This window comes from Phoca vitulina, unplaced genomic scaffold (assembly GCF_004348235.1).
Source record: "Phoca vitulina isolate PV1807 unplaced genomic scaffold, GSC_HSeal_1.0 scaffold13, whole genome shotgun sequence".
Classification (NCBI taxonomy): Eukaryota; Metazoa; Chordata; class Mammalia; order Carnivora; family Phocidae; genus Phoca; species Phoca vitulina.
The window spans coordinates 44,547,366-44,566,456 of NW_022589716.1; the positions used below are offsets into that span (position 1 = coordinate 44,547,366).

At 52.7% G+C, this 19,091-nt stretch overlaps 1 protein-coding gene across 1 annotated transcript in view; it reads left to right on the forward strand.

Moving 5' to 3' along the window:
- Window positions 1–19,091, forward strand: part of NUP210 (nucleoporin 210) — a 109,564-nt gene that overhangs the window by 58,452 nt on the left and 32,021 nt on the right. Inside the window, exons 16-20 of the mRNA XM_032412013.1 lie at window positions 1,640–1,813; window positions 7,674–7,866; window positions 8,324–8,430; window positions 10,265–10,369; window positions 10,461–10,562. Coding sequence (XP_032267904.1) covers window positions 1,640–1,813; window positions 7,674–7,866; window positions 8,324–8,430; window positions 10,265–10,369; window positions 10,461–10,562 — 681 coding nt within the window. The remainder of the gene's footprint in view (window positions 1–1,639; window positions 1,814–7,673; window positions 7,867–8,323; window positions 8,431–10,264; window positions 10,370–10,460; window positions 10,563–19,091) is intronic.

Sequence of the window (19,091 nt, forward strand, 5' to 3'; positions counted from 1 at the left end):
CAGGACAGCTTTGCTAGAGCTAGCACCCTTTCCACTGCTGGGGTGACCTCTTCTCTCTCTGGGCTTCATCATTGCCCACTGCCAAATTGGGGGATGGGATGAGACCGGGGGAGGGGTCACAGTCAGAGGTCTCCAGGGTCAGGCAGATAGCATTAGTGAGCAAGATTTCAGCCCAGGTTTGGCAGATCTTTTTGGTGTTTCAAGATAAGCCAGGAATCACAATATTTTTTTATGTGAAATGCCTCAATTTTTGTTTTTTTGCCATGCCGAAAACCAAAGAAATTCAGAGACTGGGTGGACCAACACAACATGTCTGTGACCTGAACTCTCGTGGGGCTAGCATGGGCTGGAGAAAGCAGCAGCTCACCCAGCAGGCCCCCTGTGGCTGCCACTCCGGAGGCTCAGCGCCGAGTGCTCATTTTGCTGATAGTAGGGATCTAGCCCACCATTCACAGGATGCCCCAGAGCCGGGAAACAAAAAGCAAGGTGGGAGGCCAGGGGGGATCAAGAAAGATAGGAGAGAGCCCATGTCTTTAGGGAAGGGGAGAGTGCCCTTACACGTGCAGTGGGGCAAAGAACGTCAGCTGACGTCAAAACACACACGTGCACATCACCCGAGGTACCCTTGTGAAGTGTGCCACACCCAGACTGCCTTGGTGTGAGTGGGAAAGATGCACATGAAAGCCCCTGATTCCCACTGGCTTTGGTTTAAAAAAAAAAAAAAAGTTAATAAGAAAATACTTTTTTTTTTAAATTAAGAAAAATGAATAAGAGAATAAAGTGTCTCCTCCCTGGCTTGGCTTGGTCATCCGTGTCCCTGCTGGGCTGTAGGAGTTGGCCCTCTGAGCAGAGGCACCTCTGGGATCCTCCCACTCCATGCCCTGTGCTTCACTTCCTTGGGGCCATTGCGGTAGAGGCCAAGGGCCTGCAGGTCAGCATGGAAACCACCCTTTGTCCTGCCTTGTGGTCAGGGAGGGTGAGGGGCTCTAAGACCCGACCACTGGGTCCTACGGAAGCGTGAGTCATTTGAGGGGTCTGGGGTGCTTCCTTGGGATGGGTCATTAGCTGGGGTGCTCGCAAAACTCAGGCCTGGGCTTGATTTCTGAGGTCTCAGCTCTAAAAGCAGACTTAAATTTCCCTCTTTTGTTGCATCTTTAATCGTGGCCTCTGCAGCAGCCAAGTGAGCTTCTCTCAAAGAGAAGGAGGGCGTACAGGCTGAGCCCCCGCACATCCGTCTGCCACGCGGGCCTCTGTCCATCAGCACACCCTCCCACGCCTGCACCTCATTGTAAGGGATCTTCCAAGTCCGTGTGGGCTCCTCGTTTGAAAACCCACAGGCTTGGGAATTCGCTCCTACAACTGTGGGGTCCTCGGGGGGTCCCGGGAGGCTGTGAGGCATCACCGCAGTGGTTCGGCCAGCATTTGTAAAGGACACTAGAGCCCCTGTCTGAAGGCTTCTTGTGTGCTGAGAGAGCACTCCCCCCCACATAGGTCACTGCACCCTTGTAAGCCCCTGGTGATGCAGGTCTCAGCTGCCCATTCTACAGAGCAGCAAACTGAGTCCGAGGATGCTGGGTGGTGAGGCCAGGCTCACAGTGGAGCAGGCACTCAGACTCGGACTGCTCCTCTGCTCGGCCAGGTCATCGCCCTCTCGGTGGGGAACAAGCCCAGCGTCACCAACCCCTTCCCCGCGCTGGAGCCCGCCGTGGTGAAGTTCGTCTGCGCCCCGCCCTCCAGGCTCACCCTGACCCCCGTCTATGCCAGCCCCCAGCTCGACCTGTCGTGTCCGCTGCTGCAGCAGAACAAGCAGGTGGTAAGTGAGCAGTTCTCGGGGAAGGCGGCGGGTCAGCGCTGCTCTCTTGCCTCCATGCTCAGCAGCCCCCGCTGAGGGCCTGCTCCTGGTCAGCTTTTACATATCGGGGGGCTGAAGGCCCAGAGAGGCGAGGGGCTCACCTGGAGTCACAGTTGCTCGTGGCAGTGCCAGGTGGAGGTAGGGCGCCTCTGGTGCCAGGCTCGGCCCCCTCTCTGTGTGGCACTTGGCAGTTGGTAAAATCTCGTCAACTTCTGTGACTTGGGGACCTTGAGGTGGGGCTGTGGCCTGTGGGCAGTGTGTGTGTGGTCAGAGTGGGGGCTGCTAAAGAGGGGTGACCAGCTGCAGCATTCTCCATGAGTGAGGGGAACATAGGGGGGCTGTGTTTCAAACATAAGCGTGGGAGGGGGAAGAAAGTCACTTGGGGGTTGCTCTGACAAGCAGGGATGGAAGGTAAATCCCACAGGTCTGGTCCCCTTGGGCTTGCGGCTGGTCTAGTCCCCCAGCCAGGACCCCCAGAGGCCAGATGACAGATGTAGAGGACTTCAAAGCCCTCCTGTTCAAGGTCAGGGATACCAACACCCTCCCAGCCAGCCCAGCCCCCAGTCCCTTCTCAGAGGTGGAGACTGGGCAAGCTGCTTTTCCCTCATTCCTTCAACATGTATTTGTCCAGCACCTTCTGTGTGCTGGGCTTAAGAGTTCTGGGTTCGAGAATACAGAGTACTCAGGACAGGTGAGGCACCTGGAGGGGACAGGAGACCAGGAGGCCCACGGATAGTAGACAAGAAGGGCAGAAGGTGGGAAGGGCTGTGGAGCGAGGGAGGTAGTGCAGGACACCTACCAGTGAGGCCACTTCAGATGGAGCCATGAAAGGCCTCTGTTGGGCGGATACCTACCATGTCAGGCCCTGTGGTCACGGCTAAAAAGAGCTGCAGTAAGGGTGTCCCGAGCAGGTAGAATGGCAAGTGCAAAGGCCCTGAGGCTAGCCTAGGGTCTCTGCGTGCCTGCTGCCCACATGGTAATCAGAACGGTTGTATGTGCCAGGAGCTCTCACTGTATGCCCCGTTCCCCATCACCCAGACCATCTGGAAGGCCAGGCTTGTTGCATCCCCTTCATGGGTTTGCTCACGAGGCCTGGAGGTAGGCAGGATCCTGGAGGCAGAACCTAGATCTGCCCAGCTCCAAGTTTTCAGTGCCTCCTCTGTGGCCCCTGCGGCTGCTTCTCTCCTCCCAGCCCCAGCCTTATGATCAGCCCCAAGGCATGTCCCGCTGCCCTCTGCCCTGCTGGCTTCTGAGGGACCCTGTGTCTCCTGGAGCCACCTCTAGGGATAGGACACTCTTAGCTCTTTGCTGTTTGCCCTGAGAGGACTCAGTGCCCATAACGGAAGCTTTCTGAAGCTGTTTATGTGGGCAGCCTCTCCCACCAGAGCAGAGAGATTTGGAGTTTGGCTCCCCTTTGGGTGAAGAACAGCTTTGTGTCTGGTCAAAATACATTTCTTTGAAGCTCTGTGGGGGGGGGGGTCCCAGACTCCAATGTCTAGGACTTGGGAACAGTTCTGTCTGGTGTGTGACTCTCTGCCTCTCGGCCTCTACGTCCCCTGCAAGTTTAGTTAACTTGTCTTCCTCCTGTCCTGGTGGGCTTCTGCCTTCTCTCAGGCTTTCCTGATTGCTCAGCTCTGAGGTACATGGCCGTGGGAGCCCCTCTGCTGCCACCAGTGCTGGTCCCTTTAAGAGTCGCTGCCTCGACAGCATCCAGCACAAAGTGAGGGTTCTTTGTGCCCAGCCTCCGCGCACTCTCCCACCACCCCACCCACGGCAGCCAAGGTGTACCTACCTGTTTCCTCTCGACAAGTGAGGAGAACCGGCTCTGAGCCTAGAGCTCCTCCAGGGGCTTATCACCACAAAGCCGTGTTCACCCCTAGCTCCGGCCCGGGTGTTGGTGGCAAGGAGCAGATGGCTGTCATTCCCAAGCTGAAAATCTGTGTGTTCAGGACTTAATTCTTCTCCCTGATTTTGGGGGCTCTTGAGATGAAAGTCCTGAAAGCTTCACATTTTAAATCACTTTCATGTATTTAGCACATTATCCCTAAAGAATATAGTCATGCTATGTCTGGACTCTTCTGGAAAACCTGGCCTGTTGGTCCACTGGGTGTGAGGCCAGGAGTCAGACAGCAGCTGACATCAATAGGGACTGATGGCTGGCTCTGAATTCCTCCTTGAATGACCTGGGTGACAGCGGTCTCCTAGGATTATAGGGGACAAACGTGAGTAGACCGAAGGTGTTCAGAATGGTAAATGTTACACTTCTTACCTTATTCTCTGCTTAGGCCTGGCCAGCAGCTTCTCATTCCCCCAGAGCAAAAGCCAATCCCCTTCTGTGACCTGCAGTCCCTGAGTCCTGGGCCCAATTAATCTCCCCCCACCTGCTCCACCCGTGCTGGGATGCCCCGTCATGCTGTGAGCACCCCGGAACATGCCCTGTATGCATCCCCAACTTGCTGTTCCCTCTGGCTTGACTTCTCTCCTCTCCTGTGCCCCCAGGCTTCCCTCCCTGCCTCCTTCACCTCTTGAGGGTACTTTATTCAAATGTTACCCCTTGGAAGGGTGTCCTCAGTCTTTAGACCTTACCGAAAGTTTTTCCCTTCCCTCAACATTTCATATTCTGGTTCCCTTCTCTCCCTGCCCCTGAGCTCTTAACATCATCCAATGCTGTAGAATTTACGTGTTTATTTCCTTCTTTGCGAGTCTCTAGAAAAGAGCCCTCCTCGTGGTAGGAGGTCAGTAAGGTGATGGACAAATGAGGGCGCAGGGTGCTCGTTCCTGTGTCTTCTGCCCCTGACTCTTTTTTTTTTTTTTTTTAAGATTTTATCATTTATTTTGACAGAGAGGAGAGAGAAAGTGTGTGTGAGCGCATAAGCAGGGGGAGTGGGAGAGGGAGAGGCAGGCTCCCATGTTGAGCAGGGAGCCTGATGCGGGGCTCGACCCCAAGACCCTGGGATCATGACCTGAGCCAAAGGCAGATGCTTAATGACTGAGCCACCCAGGTGCCCCTCTGCCCCTGACTCTTGAAGGCCCAAATGCCCAGAGAAGCCAAGTGGGGTGCTGCTGAAGGAAGGGGGCTGGCGGTAGGGGAACCAGGGGGTACTGACCTGGAGAGCAGGTGACCCTCCGCAGGACAGCCTGCCCCTCTCAGCTCCAGCCCCTTCAAGCCCAGGCTGGCCAAACCTTCTCATTTTCAAAGGAAAAAAAACAGGCAGATCGATGGGCATCTTGTCTTCACACGCTGGGCACTTGCCAAGTGAGCTGTATCTGGCCGTCTGTTGGCTGTGGCCTCTGGGTCAGCGCAGGTTGTCTCTCTTGACTGAAAGATGACAGGCAGAGGAGCACGGCTCTGAATGGACTTGTGCGTGTCATAGATCTCACTCGCCAGGAAATAATGGACCTCAGACACAGAATCGCTGGGCCATCCATCAGGCCTGGAGTTTCGGAGCTGTGAGTCGCTCGGGCATGGCCCCTGCGATTTATGATCTCACTAGGGGACCTTGAGAAAGATATATCCCTGCCACGCATCCTGGGTGTAGTATCAATTTAATTTTATACCTCTCCAAAGCCAGAGGCCACCCAAGATGTGTTTGCAGAGTAAATTATGGGTGAGGCCAGACACCAGAAGGGAGCTGACGGGTCAGAGTGACAAAGTGGAGCCTGACTCCGGCCTGACCCCAGTCCTCGGCTCGGGTTGCCCTGTGTTCAGCTCACTGCGGCTGAGCACCCGTTGCGTACCGGGAGACTGATTAGTCAGGGCTTGCGTGGAGCCCCCGCCCGACTGGTGCACGGGGAGAGGCCACACAGTCAGGGGAGGCTGCACACTCACAGGGGAGGGCCTGTAGGCTTTAAAATTAGACCGGCAGCGTTCCCAAAACCTGTGTGACCTTGGGCAAGTTGCTGAATGTCTCTGAGTCTCGGCCTTCCTGTTTGTAAAATGGGGATAATATTGTTGCCCCAAATGCCCGTTGGAAAGATCCAAGCATGCTTGGCACAGGGTGTTAATGTCCTTCCCTGGGAGCACAGGGGGAGGGAAGGGCATTAGTTTTCCACCCAGGTTGCTTCTAGAGGAAAGAGTGGGGCATCTAGAAAATGCCACTTCTTGTCCCTGCCCAGAGTCAACAGCTCCTGGCTCGAATCCAGAATTGTTAAAAGATCCTTTGCATCTCCAGGGGATTATGCTGACCTGAGTTTAAAATATGCAGCATGCTTTGGTTCAGTGTTTGGGGGCAAGAGAGCTAGAAGGAGCTGGGGAAGAGCCCTCCTGGCACCCGTCAGGAGTTCAGGGACAGCCTCAGTCTGGATAGGTGAGGCTAGGCTGCAGTAACAAGCACCCCCAGATCCCAGTGCCTTCCCACAGCACAGTTCACTTCTCCCTCGTGCCACATGTGCATCATGGTGGTGGGGGACCAGGCTTCATGTCACTGTTCTCTTCCTTCCGAGACACAGTTGGTGAGACAGCCACCATGTGGAACATGGCCAGAGAGAAGGAGAGCCTGGCAGGTCGCTTTGCCCTGGAGGCATTTTAAGTCAGTTTCCCCTTTCACCGGTCAAAGTGAGTGACATGGTCACTCCTAACTGCAGGGGCCCAAGATGTAGAGCCCTGGCTTCTGGACCCGTGCCTGACAGAGAACCGGACACACTGGTGACCACTGCAAGTGACTGCCCATTTCCCGACTTGCATGTTTGTTTTAGTGAGCCGGGCTCTTTAAAATGATCTCATACGACCCTTACTTAAAATGGAGTCCTGGGAGGTGGGTTCTGTTACGATGCCCACTTCACAGATGGAGGAAGTAAGGCTCTGGGAGGTGGGCAGTTGCCTGGGTGGTGAGAGGTCGAGGTTTGAGTCCAGGCAGTGGGACTCAGATGTCTATGTGCTTAGGGTCCCTGTTTTGCCCCCTTGCCATCTGGGCAGGGAGCGGAGGGGATGAACCAGTATCTGGGAGGAATGAGGCCGGCTTGGCATGGGTTCTAAGGGGTGGATTTGCTTGGGGAGCAAGAGGTAGTGGTAGAGTGGTTGTAATTCAGGGTTTGGAACTGAACCCTGAAGGTGTACCGTTCATTTCCCAAGTCGCCTTTGATTTGTTCGTTTTCTTCCCTGGGACTCTGCTTCCTCACCCTTAATATGGGGATGACTCCTCCCATCTCACTGGGATATTTAAGGATCAGGTGAGAACTTGGCTCCAAGAGGAGCTTTGCAAGCTGAATGACTCTGGGACATTTTAGAGGTTGTACTTGGTGTTCCTGTTAAACCCTTGGGGGCGGGGGTCATGCTGGAGGAGCTGGGCGTCCATGGGCCAGGGAGGAGGTGGCAAGGATTTGGGAAGGTAAGGCCAGAGAGGAAGCAGAGCAGCCTGGCTAAGGTGGTGGTGGGAGGGGGTGGGCTCTAGGGCAGGGTCTCCTGACCTTGGCACTCCTGACATTTTGGACCAGATCCTTACTTCTTGAGGGTTGTTCTGTGCATTGTGGGGTGTTAGGCGGCATCCCTGATGCCCACTACCCACTAGATGCCCATTGCAACCCTTCCCCCCCGCCCCACAGTTGTGATCATCAAAAAGGCTTTCGGACATCGCCAGGATCATGCTTGGGGGAGCAAACTTTTTCCCCCTTGAGAACCACGGACTGGCGTAAAAGGCCATGTTGGACAGGGCTACGAGGCATCTTGACGGCTGGGCAGCATAATTAGTGACTTGGCCCACCTCATCACCAGGCCCGGGGAGCCCTGAAGGCAGCCAGCCAGGTCCAGGGTGCCCCGCGCGATCAGGAGCAGCTGTGCCCGGTTCTGGGCTTGGCCAGGATGTGGGACTTTTACCTCTTGCAGGTTCCGGTCTCCAGCCACCGCAACCCCCTGCTGGACCTGGCCGCCTACGACCAGCAGGGCCGCAGATTCGACAATTTCAGCTCTCTGAGCATCCAGTGGGAGTCGACCAGGCCCTCGCTGGCCAGCATCAAGCTTGAGCTGCCCATGCAGCTGGTGGCCCGGGGCGATGGGAGCGGCCAGCGGAAGCTGCACGGTGAGCTGGGTGGGGAGCCTGATGACCCAGACCAGGAGTACAGAGTGTAGTGAGACCCCAGGGGGACGGAGGGGGCACTGAGGGGGGCTGGTGGCAACTGTGGACCCCACTGGATCCCTCTTTCAGGGCTGGGCAGACAGGCTCGGGCTCAGGGCAGGGGAGTGTCACGTCCCAGCTTGCACAGATCAACCAGCCTCCGAGACCCCTGTGGCTCTGAGCCACGTGCCTTCCCAGACCCGTGGGCAGCCAGAAGTTGCGGCCAGCGCAGCTCCCCGAAGCCGCACCGTGGCACTTTGCTCAGGGTCTGGTAATTCTTACGGTGCATACAGTTGAAACAAACTCGCTTATGTATTTTTAGGACCAGAGATTTAAAACTGCAAGTCGGAAGGAGGGAGGGGCTGCTTCACAGGCAGCAAGGGGGGCAAAAACCCGACATCCGTTCTCTCCCTGGACTCAGGTTTGCAGGCCATCTCGGTTCACGAGGCATCAGGGACCACAGCCATTTCCGCCACCGCCACGGGCTACCAGCAGTCCTACCTCAGCACGGCCAGGGTGGAGCAGTCGGTATCTCCCCGGGGCCCCGGGCAGGGTGTCCCGCCTGCTCCTGCTCACGTCCTGCCCGCTGTCCACGCGTCCCGAGCCCCCGAGCCCCCTCCGTTCACCAGCCCATCCCCAGTCAAGTGCCATGGGCTCACGTGAACTGGGGCGCCTTCCCGCTGGCCTCCTGCCTCCACACCCCCATCCCCCACGCCTGGCACTCAGGCAGCTGGTGGGATCCAACTTAAAGGCAGTCAGTCTGGCCCTGGCACCTCGTGGCCCCTGCACACAGCTTTGGGAGCCCTCGTGCTCATCTGTCCTGCCTCTTCTCCCGCACAGCCCTGACCTCACATCCCACCCAAGGATGTGCCTCAGTGGCTCGGGCCTCTGTGACTTGGCACCCAGAGTCCCCACTGCCTAGAAGGCCATCCCCCTCCTTCCCTTCACTCCTCCCCACCCGGTGGCCTCCCACTCATTAGTCCCAGCCACAATGTCAGCCTGTCTGCAGAGTGGTCCCTGAGCCCAGGCACCGAGTACCTGCCCCCCCGCCCCCCGGCATGGTATAGATGCCCCCCACATACACACTGTTGCCACCATCTAAATACACTTGGGTCAAGGCCTATTGAATCTTATCTCCCTTAGCATCTCATGGCCCTCCCGCAGAAGCACTGCTTGTGGGTGGCAAGTGGGTACATATGAGGGGGGCATGAGAAGGGCTCCCCAAGAGGGGTCTTGCCTGGATGATCCCCACCCCATGGTGAGGGAGGGGCAGCAGTCAACTTGGGTTTTGTATAGGACGAAGGCAGGAGATGATGGCTGGAAGGAGAAGGTGGGCCTGGGTTCCAGGAGACCCTAAATGCCAGGATAAGGAGCTTGAAGTTGTCTCCTGGGTAGTGGGGAGCAAGGGAAGCATTTGGAGGGCATGGGACTCCAGTGGGAGCAGCACTGAAGCTGGCCTGGGGGGAGGTGGCCCTCAAGGAGTATACCTGTATGCCCCTGGTGGCTCAAGCCCTGGGTCATCTGTCCCCACCTGCACAGGGAGTCCCTTGGCTCTGGGTGGCCTCATGGGCCTCCCCCTTCAGGGCCTTGGCACCTAGGCTCTTTGGCCTGTGGGCTTTTCTCTAGTGATACCACCCACACCTTCACTTCCTTGGTGTCTGCTCACCTGAGATTCCCCCCCATCCCTAACCTGCCCCTCACTGCCTTCACAACCCCCCCTAAGCTCTGACACAAGTCCTTCATTTACTTTCCCTTCTAATCCTGACCTCCAATAAATTTGCATCATTGCCGAGGGCAGTTATGGGACCCCCGGGGGCTAGCACAGTGCTGGGCACAGGGGAGGTGCTCAAGCACGTGAGTACATGGCAGGTCCGAGCTGGGGCGGGTCCAACAGTCTCCCTTAAGGTACACGTGGCAGCATCACGTGCTCGGATACGTGCACCACCCACAGGGGCAGGGGCCATGCTTGTTCCCTTGGGAGCCCACCGTGAGGACGCCCCTCCACTCAGCGCCTTTGCTGCTTGCCCAAGCCCCGGCCCCTCACACACGGCTCTGCAGCTGGTCATCTGCTATGTGCCCCCGCTTTCCTGGGGGGTGGTGAATTGCCTGCTTCACGGGGCCTGGCAGGTGGGGTGGGGTGCCGGCCTTGGCAGAATTACCGGATGTCTCAAAGGGATGTGGCCTCTTGTCTGGGCTTGGAGCATGATGGTTTTCCCGGGGCTGTGTCCCCAACATAACAAGTACTCTGGGGTGACGCCAGGACCCGGAGTTTCTAGTGCTGCCCTTAGAGGGGTGAAGCCCGTGGGCTGGCCCAGGGTTGGCCCATTGTCTTGGATCTGATGGCACTGCCTTGCCCCTACAGTACGACCCTCTCATGCCCGTGTCGGCCTCCATAGAACTCATCCTGGTGGAAGACGTGAGGGTGAGCCCGGAGGAGGTGACCATCTACAACCACCCCAGTGTTCAGGTATAGATTCCTTTCCCTGCCACCATGCTACCTGGGCGTGGCCCACGGGGGCCCCCTCGCCTCTGACACCCAGGCTGACCCCTCCTTGCAGACCGAGTTGCACATCAGAGAAGGCTCTGGCTACTTCTTCCTCAACACCAGCACCGCAGACATCATCAAGGTGGTCTACCAGGAGGCCAGGGGCGTGGCCATGGTGAGTGCGGGCCCTGTCCCCACGCTTCCTGCAATTCCTCATCCGGTGGCCTTAGGTTTAACAGAGTGGTTATTTCCAAAGTAGGCACTTAATCACATCGGATGCAATTAGCAAGGTCTTTAGAGTCTGCGATTCATCGTTTGTGAAACTTTCATCGCTTGTGAGCTACCTTTGTGACTTTCGTTCCACGTCTACAAACTACCCACACTGTTAGTTATTAACTAGTGGTTTCATGTCTGTCAATCTTTTAATTAAAACATGATTATATAAGTAGCACTATAACAATGATAAGGAAGATTGCTTTTGAAAGGTATATTGGCTTTTTCTGTTCTTCCATATTCCTTTCTTGACCCTCTCCCTATTCTGGCAAATACTGACTCAGCTGTGCCCACAGTATGGAAGAATTTAGCATTCTGTGTTTTTCAGGGGTTGCACCCTAAGTTTTTTCCCCCATGTTGCTATGTAGGCTGGCTGATTTTTAAAAAATAGATTTTTAAAAGATTTATTTATGTATTTTAGAGAGAGAGAGAGCAGAGGAGAGGGGCAGAGGAAGAGGGAGAGAGAATCCCAAGCAGACTCCATGCTGAGCCTGGAGCCCGATGTAGGGCTCGATACCACAACCCCGAGATCATGACCTGAGCTGAAACCAAAAGTCAGACGCCTAACCGAATGTGCCACTCAGGTGCCCCTAGGCTGGCTGATTATTTTTATGTAGTCGTTTGTACTTAGCCATTCTCTCTTTGTAGAACATTTGAGTTGTTTAAATCTTTTTGTTTTTTAAAAATAGCCCCATAGAAATCCAAATCAAAACCTCAATGAGATACCACCTCACACCAGTCAGAATGGCTAAAATGAACAAGTCAGGAAATGACAGATGTTGGCGGGGATGCGGAGAAAGGGCAACCCTCCTACAGTGTTGGTGGGAATGCAAGCTGGTGCAGCCACTCTGGAAAACAGTATGGAGATTCCTCAAAAAGTTGACAATAGAGCTACCATACGATCCAGCAATTGCACTACTGGGTATTTACCCCAAAGATACAAATGTAGGGATCCGAAGGGGTACGTGCACCCTGATGTTTATAGCAGCAATGTCCACAATAGCCAAACTGTGGAAGAGCCAAGATGTCCATCGACAGATGAATGGATAAAGAAGATGTGGTATATATATACAATGGAATATTATGCAGCCATCAAAAGGAATGAGATCTTGCCATTTGCAACGACGTGGATGGAACTGGAGGGTGTTATGCTGAGTGAAATAAGTCAAACAGAAAGACGTGTATCATATGACCTCACTGATATGAGGAATTCTTAATCTCAGGAAACAAACTGAGGGTTGCTGGAGTGGGGGGTGGGGTGACTGGGTGATAGACACTGGGGAGGGTATGTGCTCTGGTAAGCACTGTGAATTGTGCAAGACTGTTGAATCTCAGATCTGTACCTCTGAAACAAATAATGCAATATATGTTAAGAAAAAAAAAAAGAAGAAGATAGCAGGAGGGGAAGAATGAAGGAGGGGAAATCAGACGGGGAGACGAACTATGAGAGACGATGGACTCTGAAAAACAAACTGAGGGTTCTAGAGGGGAGGGGGGTGGGAGGATGGGTTAGCCTGGTGATGGGTATTAAAGAGGGCACGTATTGCATAGAGCACTGGGTGTTATGCACAAACAATGAATCATGGAACACTACATCTAAAACTAATGATGTAAGGTATGGTGATTAACATAACAATAAAAAAAATAGCCCCATAGTTACAGCAAAGAGTAAAACCTAACAAACACCAATATCCTAAACGTCTGCATATCTGCACAATGAGTTATTTTGCAGTCATGCAAACTGAACTTTCTTCAAAATAAACTTACTGTGGAATGTGTTGGACCACTACTGTAAGTCATAAATGCAGGCAGCCACAAACAAAGACATGACACCCAAGCAGCGTCATTAAATTGCAGCTCTGCAGTTGCCTTTGGACGCTCCAGGAGTCCATTTCTCTGGTTTGTGACTCACTGACTGTCTTGACACAGGGAGTCACAAAATTATTTGCCTCTGGAGTGGGACAGTGTAAAGTACACGAGGGACACAAGCAGGGTTCCCAGGGATGAGGAACATACCAGGAAGGCACCTGATGCTTACTTTTAGTGTCAGAGAGTAGTAGGGAGTGGTGGGGACTGTGGCAAAGTGGAAAGCAGAGATTGTGTCTAACGGACAGCCACTGTGTGCCGCTAGCTGCCATTTATTTTTATTTTTAAAATTTTTATTGTTTTTTAAAAGATTTTATTTATTTATTTATTTATTTATTTGAGAGAGAGAGCACACGTGCAAATGCAAGAGCCAGGGGAGGGGCAGAAGGAGAGGGAGAGAATCTCAAGCAGACTCCACACTCAGCACGGAGCCCAACACAGGGTTTGGTCCCATGACCCCAAGATCATGACCTGAGCCAAAACCAAGAGTCAGATGCTTAACCAACTGAGCCACCCAGGCACCCTGCCTTTGCGGGGGGGGGGGGGTTGTTTGTTTTTAAAGATTTTATTTATTTGAGAGAGAGAGAGCATGAGCAGGGGGAGGGGTAGAGGGAGAAGCAAACTCCCCACCTAGCAGGGAGCCCAGTGTGGGCCTCTATCCCAGGACCCCAAGATCATGATCTGAGCCAGAGGCAGACGCTTAACCAACTGAACCACCCAGGCACCCCACCTTTTGTTATTTTTTTAATTAACATATAATGTATTATTTGTTTCAGGGGTACAGGTCTGTGATTCATCAGTCTTACACAATTCACAGCGCTCACCATAGCACATACCCTCCCCAATGTCCATCACCCAGCCACCCCATCCCTCCCACCCCCCTCCACTCCAGCAACCCTCAGTTTGTTTCCTGAGATTAAGAGTCTCTTATGGTTTGTCTTCCCTCTGGTTTCATCTTGTTTCATTTTTCTCTCTTTTCCCCTATGATCCTCTGTCTTGTTTCTCAAATTCCACGTATCATTGAGATCATGTGGTACTTACTTGTCTTTGTCTGATTGACTTATTTCGCTTAACATAACACCCTCTAGTTCCATCCATGTTGTTGCAAATGGCAAGATTTCATTTTTTGATGGCTGCATAATATTCCTGTGTGTGTGTGTGTGTGTGTGTGTGTGTGTGTGTGTACATCTTCTTTATCCATTCATCTGTCAATGGACATCTAAGCTCTTTCCATAGTTTGGCTATTATGGACATTGCTGCTATAAACATTGGGGTGCACATGCCCCTTTGGATTACTATATTTGTATCTTTGGGGTAAATACCCAGTAGTGCAATTGCTGGGTCATTTTTAACTTTTTGAGGAACCTCCTTACTGTTTTCCAGAGTGGCTGCACCAGCTTGCATTCCCACCAACAGTGTAGGAGGGTTCCCCTTTCTCCACATCCTCTCCAACACCTGTCATGTCCTGACTTATTAATTTTAGCCATTCTGACTGGTGTGAGGTGGTATCTCTGACTGGTGTGAGGTGGTATCTCATCAAGGTTTTGATTTCTGTTTCCCTGCCTTTTGTTATTTTTAATACCAGCTTTATTGTGGTATAATTTACATACCATACAATTCGCCTATTTTAAGTGTTCAAGTCAGTGGTGTTAGTCGACTCATAGACAGGCGCATCCAGGACCATGGACAGTTCTGGAGCATTTTCATCACCTCAAAAAGAAACCCATACCCTCTAGCTATCTCCTCCCTGTTCTTCCTCGCACACAGACACAAAAGAGTATTCGATTTTGTCAAATGCTTTTTCTGTGTCTCTTGAAATGATGATGTGGTTTTTGTTTTTTATTCTATTGATAAAGATGTATTGCATTAATTGCCTTTCAGATGTTAAACCAACCTTGCATTTCTGGGGCAAATGCTTCTTGATCATGATATATAATTCTTTTTACATGTAACTGGAATATGTTAGCTAGTATTTTGTTGAGTTTATGTTCATAGTCCTAAGAGATACTTGTCTGTGCTTTTCTCTCCTGTGATTTCTTCATCTGGTTTGGGTATCAGGGTAACATCGGCCTCACAGAATGACTTAGCAGTGTTCCTTCTTATTTTTGGAAGAGTTTGAGCAGAATTGGTAATAAGTACTCTTAAATGTTGGGTAGAATTAACCAGTGAAGCCATCGGGACACGATCTGCCCTTCCTGGGCTGCTTTTTGATTACTAATTCAGTCTCTTCGTATGTTACAGGTCTACTCACACTGTTTCTTTTTGAGTCCATTTTGGTAGCTTGGGTCTTTATAGGACGATTCAGGTTTTTTGCTTTTTGGTTATTTGTTTTGTTTTCACATTTTTTTACATCCCTCCAGTGATTGGCCTTGGTCTTTACCTGTCTGTGGAGAGGCTTTCTCCTGGTTCAGTCCCTCGGTGAAGGGTGAGGAAGCATGTCGTAATACTCCTCTTCTTCCCAGGAGCAATCTCAACTGGCAGAACCGCTTAGGTGTGTTGCCATAAATCAGAGCAAGAAAACACTGTCTCTTAGCACCTGGGAACAAGTGTGTGTTGTTAGAGGCAGCATGAGGGTTGCTAGAAGTCTGAGATCATAGGAAGCGGTCCCCAGAGCATTTTTGTTCCCTTTATAAAAGAAAGAATAATTCCCTGGCCATCCCTCCTGCCATGTAAATGAGTGTTCACTGTCACATCTTTCATATTAAAAGGAAAAGCTCAAATCATAAATAATTCTGACTGCTTGAGACATGCCTTGCTTTGCTTTACTTCTGGGGATTAAAAAAGAACTCCCCTGTTATTAACAGTCAGTTAAGCGTCTGCCTTATGGCTCGGGGTGCGATCCCAGGCTCCTGGAATCGAGCCCCGTGTCAGGCTCCCTGCTCAGCGGAGAGACTGCTTCTCCTTCTCCCTCTGCCCCTCCCTGCCGCTGGTGCTCTCTCTCTCATGCTCTCTCTCTCTCTCACATAAATGAATAAAATCTTTAAAAAAAAAAAAAAACTCCCGGTTGTCAAGAAGAGAGAAGCTTCAAGTTCAGAAAAATGTGTACAGTGCCAACAATACTTGGAGACCCCTTTACTCACATTTACTTCGCACCTTACATTTTGAGTAAGCCTGGAGGATGGGCCTGCAGCCAGAGAGAGAACTCTCCTCCAAGAACAAGAGCTTCTAAGAGCCCGTGTTGGACTGGGCTGCTTCAATAGATAGTGAGTGCCCTGTCTCTGGAGGCAGCCAAATAGGAGCTGGGACACTTGTCTGGAAGACTCAGGATTAAAACATCAGGGCCAAGTTTCCCCAGACCTCGAGCCCCTGTTCAGTCCCACAATGCTGCAGTTCTAGGTTTATCCCTGTGCCATCCCTGTCAGCAGCAGATGCTAGGTTTCTCCAGTCAAGACAAGTATTTGTGTCCCCATTCTACAGATGGTCCCAGCGAGAGCCACAGCAGTTCTCTGGTTGTGGGCTGGCCCTTGCTCATGTGTCTCATCCCACCATGGCTCTTGTGGAGTGGGACAGAGCGCCCAGGGCAGGCACGATCCCCAGGACAAGCCAAGCACTATGGGAAGCACCAGCAACCTCCCATGGGGCAGACCCCACAAGGGGTGTTTAGGAGGCACCTTGACCCCTGGGGTCTCTGCCTCCCATCGGCTTGGGCCTGTGCAGAGACCATTGCACCTCGAGATGGAGATTGGGTTCTGGTTCCCTCTGCCTCTTCTGTAACCTGCTGGAGGAATTTTTCATGGAGCATTGACAATCGGTGACAGATCCTAGCAGCTTCTCTCAGACAGTTGTTTCTGAAGGACATTTACACATTTCTTTGGCATTTTCCTGCTGCTAATTAGCAACATTCTCATTTCCCTTAATCACAGAGATGAGAAAGCCCACAGCGGTTCTTCAATTAGCTCATAGAAAATGTTTCTTTCTTTCCTATTGATACACATTCGGGATGTAAGAATGGCTCCTGGGTGTGTTTCAGCTTCTGAGTGTCTCTGGAAGGTAGCTGTGGTACTCACACGCCAGGGCCATTATGGGGCTAGTCTGCCCACACAATGCATGAAGGGCTGTGCTGATTTCTGCTCACACACACCCCAAAACTCTCTGCGAGGGGCCTTTATTTCATTTTTGGCTGGCTTTTCTCTAGGAGTGCTTACCTGATTTAAACTTAGAGTTTCTTTCTTCTCACCCATTCTTTCCATTTCAAATCAAGTCCGGCATGCAGAACCCATGTGACTAGAAAGGCAGGGGGAACGGCCCACTGTGTGCCAAGCACCTCGTACCTTTAAGTAATGCATTCATTCTGCAAAGACTGGTGCCGGCCCAGGTACTGGGAGTCAGTGGTGAACAAATCACGAGCCACAGTGTTTCTCTCCGTTTCCTCCGTCCTGTGATGCATCGGCAGGCATGGCGACATTGTATATTCGACAAGTGCATCAGGAAGGAAGATGGGGAGAGTAGCAGGGGGCAGCCACAGGCTTTGAACTCAGTGTGTCCTGCTTTTTCCCAGAGGTACCTGTCCCAGTCCTGGCCCGGCAGGAAGCCTCAAGGCCAGCTGGGGTCCCTGGATGGATTTTCATCCAGCCTCCAAGCCAGGGCTCTTCCCCATGCCTGTGATTTCCCTGTGTTCGTGGTCACCCCCTGCAGGTCTCAGGGACATCTCATTGGGGGCATGGACCCCAACACTTGCATGGCGCGGCCTGATGCCCCCCCCCATTGACAGGCACTCTATAATAGGAAATGGGAGCTGAAGGCTCCTGTGACGTCTGGAAGTATTTATAGGGTCCTTACTCTTCTATAAATGCCACCTGTCAAGGGACAAGCCTGAAGCGTATGGGGGCCCGGGGAAGCTCGGAGCCGAGCCGGTGCGGGCAGAAGCTCGGGGCCGGGTGGGCGCGAGCGGACATCACGGTGTCAGCCCGCTCACGAGCAGAGCCACCTCCAGCTCCACCGCCAGGGTCTTAATGAGCAGTAATGTATTCATCGTCCCCGAAGAGATGACAGGACTTTCCTCTCGGCTCAGTATGCCCTGAAGTTCTCACTTCTTACTGAAGTTCAACACTTAGAAATTAGAACTCACTCTGGGCCTGGAGTGTCCCCTCCTCCTCTCCTTCATACACGTTCCCCCCCGAATGTCAGTCAAGAAGCAAGTGGGTCCAAAATGCCACGAGAAGCAGATGGGCACAGTCCAGAGTTGGCAGTGAGGCCAGTCCCTGCTCGGCCACCAGCGGCCTGGCAAATGTCCCCCTTCTCCAAGAGCGGTTTTTCTCCCAGGTGGCCCGGTATGCTCTCGCTTGAAGCGTTGCTCAGCAGGGGTGAGGTGAGCCACTGTATGCCAGCAGAGGGGCAGGTCGGGGCACGCAGCCTCTCCGCGGATGGCAGATTGATGCCGGTCCTCCACGTCTGTCATCCGGAATGTGGCCAGACGTCCAGCCTCTGGGAAATCAAGTGGAAGACAGAATTGATTTCCCCTCGCCATTTTATGTCTTTGTTTAAAATGTGCAAAATGGTCCTTTTGAAGGGGAGGACAAAAAGAACAAGAAAAAGCCCTCCGTGCATTCCCCTGCATGGGTCTATCAGCCGCCAGGGCAACGTGTAATTTCTTGGTGCCATGAAGGACGCGCCGGCCCCTGACAGCAGGAGGAATAGATTGGAGCCTCGAATTCAGTTTTCAAAGAAAGCTCTCATTTCTCTCTCGAATTTTTAAATGCGTTTTCATTGAGGGAAAAGGAATAAGCCAGGGTGAATCATCCTCGGCAAAACTGGAGGCCTGGTGCTTCCCAGACCCCACTCCTCGGCCTGTATTTCATACCAGACCTGGGTGGCGATGGCTCAAATTGCCGAGGCATCGCTTTGGAATACAACCATGATTTCCACTCTGGGGTCTTTGTTAATCGACTTTTAAGTCATCGTGTGGAATAACTTGGGCATGCCTCATCTGTGTTGATGTGCCCTTGAGCTCAGTGATACTGACAGAGTTTCCAGCTTGGCCGAGCTTGCTAATCCTCCATGCCCCCAGCTAACTGTGGGTTTGGGCCTCTGCCTCAGCTCTGGCCTTTTCCTGCCCTGCCCTCCTCCCCTGCCCACGGTTCCGTTTTGGTTGCTGGGGGCATCCCGTTCTGGCAAGTGGCAAAGTGTGGTAGAAGGAGCCCTGAACTGAGAGCTCGGGCACCTGAGTTTCCTCCCCAGTGCTGCCCCTTCAAGGCTGGCTTCCCACCCTGTGTGGGCCTCAGTTTCCCCATATGTGCATTGAGAGTTGGACCACAACCAGCATCTCCCAAAGAGATGAGGGTGTGTGGGTTTGCAGACTTTTTTATTTTTCCTAGAATTTCTAGGTCTTTGCAAAGCTAAAATTAAAGGTAAGCAAGCAAGCTGGAGTACCAGGTTTCTTTGCCATAACTGTAGTGACCTAGAGCTGTGACCCTGGATCTTGGTCTGATCAATACATGTTTACTGGGGGGTGAGCCTGTGCCAGATGCTAGGCCCGGCCTTGAGGCTACAGCTGATGAGAAGACAGCGTGGGAGAGGATGGACACTAGACTGTGGTCTCTGTCACAGCCCAATTACAAGCAGTAAA